Source organism: Diaphorina citri, unplaced genomic scaffold (assembly GCF_000475195.1).
Source record: "Diaphorina citri unplaced genomic scaffold, Diaci psyllid genome assembly version 1.1 scaffold206, whole genome shotgun sequence".
Classification (NCBI taxonomy): Eukaryota; Metazoa; Arthropoda; class Insecta; order Hemiptera; family Psyllidae; genus Diaphorina; species Diaphorina citri.
This window is the reverse complement of record NW_007377643.1, coordinates 163,404-170,167: the sequence shown is the minus strand read 5'-3', so window position 1 is coordinate 170,167 and position 6,764 is coordinate 163,404. Positions and strand designations below refer to the sequence as shown.

Below are 6,764 nucleotides of genomic sequence, written 5' to 3'. Positions count from 1 at the left end.
CAACTTTGGTGCTCACTGCAGCATTGTTTACTTACCTAATACTTAGCTGATACCTACCTGATAAGAAAAAAGTTCCATAGACCAAAATTAAGTGAGACGGTTCCTTTGTGTTGAACATTTTTGCCAAATTTCACCGAAATCGAAGCGGTGAAACGGGCAAATTGAAAGAAAAATTGACGCTTTAAAACTTCAATTGAACTTTTGAACTCGTGTCATAGGGTAGGTAGGTACCAAGGTAACTGTAACATATTTATAATAATGATGTGCCATTTATCTAGCTTTCTCAAAATAGCTAGGTAGGTATCAAAATAGCTTTCTCGAAATTTATCTAGCTTATCATTCTAATGATGTAAAATTAAAACGGGAGTGTGTATGCAAACATGATGGTACCTATTTTGAGAAAGTTAATCCCACTTAAAGCTCCTGATTAAGTGACGCGAAAATGTTTACTGAATGAAACTCTAACATTTGACATCATTTTCATCATGCGAAAAATCCTGGATCTGCTTCTTCTTTCTTCAAGGGTAGTTTTTTTTATGGACAAAATAAAGAAGTTTGGTAAGTAGGCAGTATCTTTAGCTAGGTAATACAATAAACGAATAAGAAAACTCAATGATTTCGCAGATAGGTACCTAGATTGTCTTTTTGTTGCCCTAAAATAAATTGTCCAATGCAATGGATGGATTGGTTGGTCCAATTTTGATTAAAGTTCATACTCATACCTAACTACACTGTATCTTCAGCAGATAAACAAAAAAGTAAAAAATATTTAGGTACCTAATTAAAAATGCTGCTTTCTGTAGTTTCTGTAGCTGTACCTAGTTACCTACCTACCTGGTTTTCGTTTAAAAACATAAAGCTAAAAACGCCTTGAAATTGAAAAAGTTAAGCTATACGCAATGCATATTGAACCGCAAGATGAGTGTCGTGTCCTGTCCACTGCCTTCTAGACTCCGTGACACGCGGTAAAATATATTTTCCCGCGGATTCAAGATTTTGTTCATTTTGTTGTTTTTGTTCAAAAAAAGATAAAAAAAAAAATGAAAAGTTATTCTTGATTCGCAGTGTTTTGTGTTTTTGATAATAAATTATTGTGATTACACTATATACTTACCTACTGATTATTCAGTCTAGAGAAATGAAACATTAACAGGTAATCATTATTATTCAGTAACTTTCAGGGGACCAAAAGTTGAGCTAGAGAACCATCTAAAGAGTACCTACCTGTCATCAGCTCTAGGTCTTGGTGTTTTGAAAGAAGAGGTTTGATGGAGAGAACTGTAACACTAGAGATCTTATCATATCGTAATCAAAAGGAAGGACAGGGTAAGAAAAGGCTAGCTGTTTCAAAAACAAATGGTTTTTGTTCAAGATGAAGTTTACCCTGGAAGGGCATTGAACCTGCAACCTGGTGCTTAAAAGGCAGGTGTGCTACCTTCCAAGTTAACAAGGCTACCTTTAGTAGTTTTTGGTACTTGTGCAGAAGACACGTCCGTGGAATATTGCTACCAAAGGAAATGGCACAAACAAGCAGTGACCAGTGTTATTATATTAGGGTTAGGTTAAATACAAAAAGGAGCTTTTCTTTTCCATGGACGTGACTTCTGCATAATTACCGTCATTTTTAATTTACTTTTTTTTTTTTTTTTCAGAGTATTAAGTGTGAAAACATGGCTGCTGCAGATGTCATGATGTATAATGATTCAGACGAGGATACACCATTCCAAAGTAGAAAGATGAAGAATAGAATTGTTCTATCCGACAGTGATGAAGATACTCCATCAGCCAATACCATCAATACTAGAGAACATTCTTCTGAAGACAAGGATGAAAAAGAACTAGAAGATAGTCCAAAACCAAAATCTATTAAGAAGAAAAGAATTGCTAGAGTCAAGAGTGACTCCGAAGATGAGCAACCAAAAACCCATGTTGATAGTCACAGTGAAAAAGAAGATAAATCAAGCGAAAGTGAAGAGGAGAAAGAAAAACCAAGTAAAAAGAAGAAAAGAATTGTTAGAGTAGACAGTGACTCAGATAATGATAAACAAGGATCAAATATCAATGACAATGCTAGTAGCTCTGAAGATGAAATAGCTCCAAGGAAGAAATCTATTGGACAAGATAAAGATTCAAGTTCTGACTCGCAAGATAGGCAAGAAGTAGTGAAGTCCAAGAGAGTTGTTGCATCAAAAGCAAAATTCAAACATATATTGTTCAATAAATTACACAAAAAGAAGTCTAAAGAGAACTCAAAGAAGAATCTGCACAAATCTAAAGTAAGTTTCTATGGTATAAGTGGCTGTTTGGCTTTATTTTTTAACTCATTATAAAAAATGAAAGACTATAAAAAATTCAATGTTTACAAATGTTCATTCTTGCTTCTTGCTAATTTGCTACTAGGGCTGTAAAAAAATCACCTTTAAATTTTAAATTACATTTTTTTTATTTTTTTTTTTTTCTTAAGTGATATATTTTTGTTTGCAACATTTTCAGGCTCCTCAAAGATCACCCAATGGATCTAGTGAATCAGATTTTGAAGATAATGCTGCTCTAAATTCTACTCTTGAAAATGAGGTAAGATAGCCATTAATATATGAGGGAAACCATGATAATGGTGAATAATCCAAGAATGAAAGATTTTACTTTTTTTTATTTTAGAGAGAGACAGAGAGAGACAAAGAGACAGAGAGGAGGAGAGAGAGAGAGAGAGAGAGAGAGAGAGAGAGAGAGAGAGAGAGATAGAGAGAGAACACCTATGTGCTAGGTTCTAGGGGGTAGAGGAGATAAAATCAAAACATACAGGTACCTACTTAGGTTTTTAGTCAAGAATATATTTACCTACCTACCTACTTATCTAAAGCCCTCATAATTTAAAATTTCTACCCATTCAACACAGGTGTCAGGAATTCAATTTTCCAACAAAGATTTGTATGATGCCGAGAGTTCTGAAGAAAGCAGCAAGGAGGATGATCATGTTAATCACAAGTCATCAGGAGAACAGTCCAGGGACAAAGCAAAAGCCAAAGGAAAAGCCAACAAGAAAGACAAAAAAGTAAAACCTGTGAGTACTTTGGATATTTATTCCCCGGATAAAAATTATATGGAGGTGGAAAAAAATGGGAGTGAAAAGAGTTCAGATTTTATTACTTAGGTACATTGACAATGAGCATTTATTCATCATTAATAACTACTATTTCAATCAAGCAGAATAAGAAAGAAAATACCCCAAAGATTTGTTGCTATGTAGGTTTTTTTTTTTTTTTTTAGAAATGGATCTAGCAACAAACCAAACAGAGTTCAGATAAATTAAGTATAAAACAGGAAAAAAAAACTAGTTTTTTAAGTCTCTATAGGTACATACATATAACTGTCAAGGTCTCAAGTGAAAAAATGTTTCTCTTTGTTCAGGCCCAACGAAAGTCATCAGCAGAAGCTCTAGAAAAAATTCACGCTGAAACTCAAAGACTAATTCGAGAGAGCAACGTAAGCCTTCCCTATTTCCTGCCCAAACAGAGATCCATCAGTGAATTTCTTGAGAAGAGGAAGCCCATCCCTTCCATTCCTCTGAGAGCGAAAGGAGAAGCTCTCGGGTCGTACATGTAAGTTCGGGGGGAAAAAATGAATCTTCATAGCGAATAGCTTCCTGGTGACCCAAAAAACACAACCCCGACCCAAAGTTGTGACTTTCGTTAGAAATGAATAGCTCACCCCTAAAGGGGATTTAGTTTAAAATATGAGTGTTTCACCGCCGTTTTTATAGCAATGAAACAGCTGCTACATTAGACTCGTGTGGTCTGTGTCGTAGCATGCCCATACAGTAGTGTGCCTTTCATCAGGTGGGCAAGAATAGACACAACACTTCATTTGGTTAACTTGGTCCTGTTTTTCTTGTGGAATCAGATTTGAGCTATCCAAAACAATTTTCCCTCTTCTGGGTAGTGTTTTGGACTTCGAATCTGGAGGTTGGCAGTTCAAGTCGAAGTCAAGGCAGAAAATGAATCGAGATGTATTGAATGAGAACAACATTTTTGACAAACATTTAAGTAATGAAAATACCTTTTCTTTTAACTTATCTATGTGTAAACATATTCTGTAAATAAATAACATAATAACTGAACCTATTTTTCACTTGTTTCCAAAACAATTTTCCCTCTTCTGGGTAGTGTTTTGGACTTCGAATCTGGAGGTTGGCAGTTCAAGTCGAAGTCAAGGCAGAAAATGAATCAAGATGTATTGAATGGGAACAACATTTTTGACAAACATTTAAGTAATGAAAATGCCTTTTCTTTTAACTTATCTTTGTGTAAACATATTCTGTGAATAAATAACATACTTAATAACTGAACCTATTTTTCATTTGTTTCCCACAGCAACCTGTATGAAGAACGAGTGAGAAGTATCAAGCAAACCTATCAACAAGATTCGGATGACGAAAGTGAGAACAAGTCAAGTGAAAAATCCGATACCACTGCTCAGAACAAAGAAAACACTGCCGATAATATTCAGGAAAACACGGAAAAATCACCGGAAACTGAGGAAAACACAGTCAGTGAAGAAAACACAAAAACAATCTAAATATTAATGGCATGTACTGTGATGGGACTTGGTAGACCTGTGCATGAGCCCAACACGCCTTACACTTGAATTTAGACCACGCTACACCACTGATGATGTAGATACTGTGTGTGGGGGGGATGCTCCATATTTTCGGAGTCCGGCCTACAGTAAGCCCGAGGGAAAATCAAGGCCCCCTCGCTCCCTTAAATACGGCCCTGCTTCGAGGTAACTCTCTTAAAAGCTCCGATCTGCCTCCCTCCTACTAGACTCTAGAGCAGTGGTTCTCAAACTTTTTTTGCATGGCGCCCCCTTTGGGCATATTCTCATTTTTTCACGTATCTCAAGATACTAGAGTTTAGAGTTGGAGACTAAGTACCTGGTAGGTAATTGTGAGATCAAAACACCGAGGCAGACAGTATGGAAATGGTAACAGATACAATTGAAGTTGAAAATGATGGAACTAGCGATGAAACCAAAGCAGATAATTCTGGTGAAACGAAATCTGATGAAAAAGACACTGGTGACAGTGACTTTGAAATGACTGACGCCACCAAACCAGAAGAAAATGGTGAAGTCGGTAACAAAATCGATAGAAATAACCCTGACCATTCTCCTAAGAACCATGAAGGCGAGAAAAACGTTGAAAATGATTATTCAGTCTAGAGAAATGAAACATTAACAGGTAATCATTATTATTCAGTAACTTTCAGGGGACCAAAAGTTGAGCTAGAGAACCATCTAAAGAGTACCTACCTGTCATCAGCTCTAGGTCTTGGTGTTTTGAAAGAAGAGGTTTGATGGAGAGAACTGTAACACTAGAGATCTTATCATATCGTAATCAAAAGGAAGGACAGGGTAAGAAAAGGCTAGCTGTTTCAAAAACAAATGGTTTTTGTTCAAGATGAAGTTTACCCTGGAAGGGCATTGAACCTGCAACCTGGTGCTTAAAAGGCAGGTGTGCTACCTTCCAAGTTAACAAGGCTACCTTTAGTAGTTTTTGGTACTTGTGCAGAAGACACGTCCGTGGAATATTGCTACCAAAGGAAATGGCACAAACAAGCAGTGACCAGTGTTATTATATTAGGGTTAGGTTAAATACAAAAAGGAGCTTTTCTTTTCCATGGACGTGACTTCTGCATAATTACCGTCATTTTTAATTTACTTTTTTTTTTTTTTTTCAGAGTATTAAGTGTGAAAACATGGCTGCTGCAGATGTCATGATGTATAATGATTCAGACGAGGATACACCATTCCAGAGTAGAAAGACCAAGAATAGAATTGTTCTATCTGACAGTGATGAAGATGCACCATTAGCCAATCCTATCAATACTAGAGAAGAATCATCTTCTGAAGACGAGAATGAAAAAGAACTAGAAGATAGTCCAAAACCAAAATCTATTAAGAAGAAAAGAATTGCTAGAGTCGAGAGTGACTCCGAAGATGAGAAACCAAAAACCAATGTTGAAAGTCATAATGAAAAAGAAGATAAATCAAGTGAAAGTGAAGAGGAGAAAGAAAAACCAAGTAAAAAGAAGAAAAGAATTGTTAGAGTAGACAGTGACTCAGATAATGATAAACAAGGATCAAATATCAATGACAATGCTAGTAGCTCTGAAGATGAAATAGCTCCAAGGAAGAAATCTATTGGACAAGATAAAGATTCAAGTTCTGACTCGCAAGATAGGCAAGAAGTAGTGAAGTCCAAGAGAGTTGTTGCATCAAAAGCAAAATTCAAACATATATTGTTCAATAAATTACACAAAAAGAAGTCTAAAGAGAACTCAAAGAAGAATCTGCACAAATCTAAAGTAAGTTTCTATGGTATAAGTGGCTGTTTGGCTTTATTTTTTAACTCATTATAAAAAATGAAAGACTATAAAAAATTCAATGTTTACAAATGTTCATTCTTGCTTCTTGCTAATTTGCTACTAGGGCTGTAAAAAAATCACCTTTAAATTTTAAATTACATTTTTTTTATTTTTTTTTTTTTCTTAAGTGATATATTTTTGTTTGCAACATTTTCAGGCTCCTCAAAGATCACCCAATGGATCTAGTGAATCAGATTTTGAAGATAATGCTGCTCTAAATTCTACTCTTGAAAATGAGGTAAGATAGCCATTAATATATGAGGGAAACCATGATAATGGTGAATAATCCAAGAATGAAAGATTTTACTTTTTTTTATTTTAGAGAGAGACAGAGAGAGA

General features: G+C 35.4%; 2 protein-coding genes across 2 annotated transcripts in view; both read left to right on the top strand.

The window, feature by feature from the left end:
• Positions 1-1,034: 1,034 nt before the first annotated feature.
• Positions 1,035-4,575, top strand: LOC103505976 (claspin-like). The gene is made up of 6 exons (XM_008470358.3): positions 1,035-1,153; positions 1,653-2,276; positions 2,494-2,574; positions 2,897-3,061; positions 3,409-3,599; positions 4,371-4,575. Exons 2-6 carry the CDS (start codon positions 1,671-1,673, stop codon positions 4,573-4,575), a joined length of 1,248 nt encoding a protein of 415 aa, XP_008468580.1. The 5' UTR covers positions 1,035-1,153; positions 1,653-1,670.
• Positions 4,576-5,204: 629 nt separating this feature from the next.
• The window catches only part of LOC103505975 (DNA ligase 1-like), a 7,955-nt gene continuing 6,395 nt past the window's right edge, over positions 5,205-6,764 (top strand). Inside the window, exons 1-3 of the mRNA XM_026821160.1 lie at positions 5,205-5,239; positions 5,739-6,365; positions 6,583-6,663. Coding sequence (XP_026676961.1) covers positions 5,757-6,365; positions 6,583-6,663 — 690 coding nt within the window. The 5' untranslated portion in view covers positions 5,205-5,239; positions 5,739-5,756. The remainder of the gene's footprint in view (positions 5,240-5,738; positions 6,366-6,582; positions 6,664-6,764) is intronic.

What these genes read in the sequence shown, in the direction of transcription:
- LOC103505976 (XM_008470358.3), top strand. Translation starts at nt 1,671, where the DNA reads ATGGCTGCTGCAGATGTCATGATGTATAATGATTCAGACGAGGATACA. An exon ending in AGAATCTGCACAAATCTAAA is followed by an intron (nt 2,277 to 2,493) that starts GTAAGTTTCTAT and finishes CAACATTTTCAG; the next exon opens with GCTCCTCAAAGATCACCCAA. An exon ending in ATTCTACTCTTGAAAATGAG is followed by an intron (nt 2,575 to 2,896) that starts GTAAGATAGCCA and finishes CATTCAACACAG; the next exon opens with GTGTCAGGAATTCAATTTTC.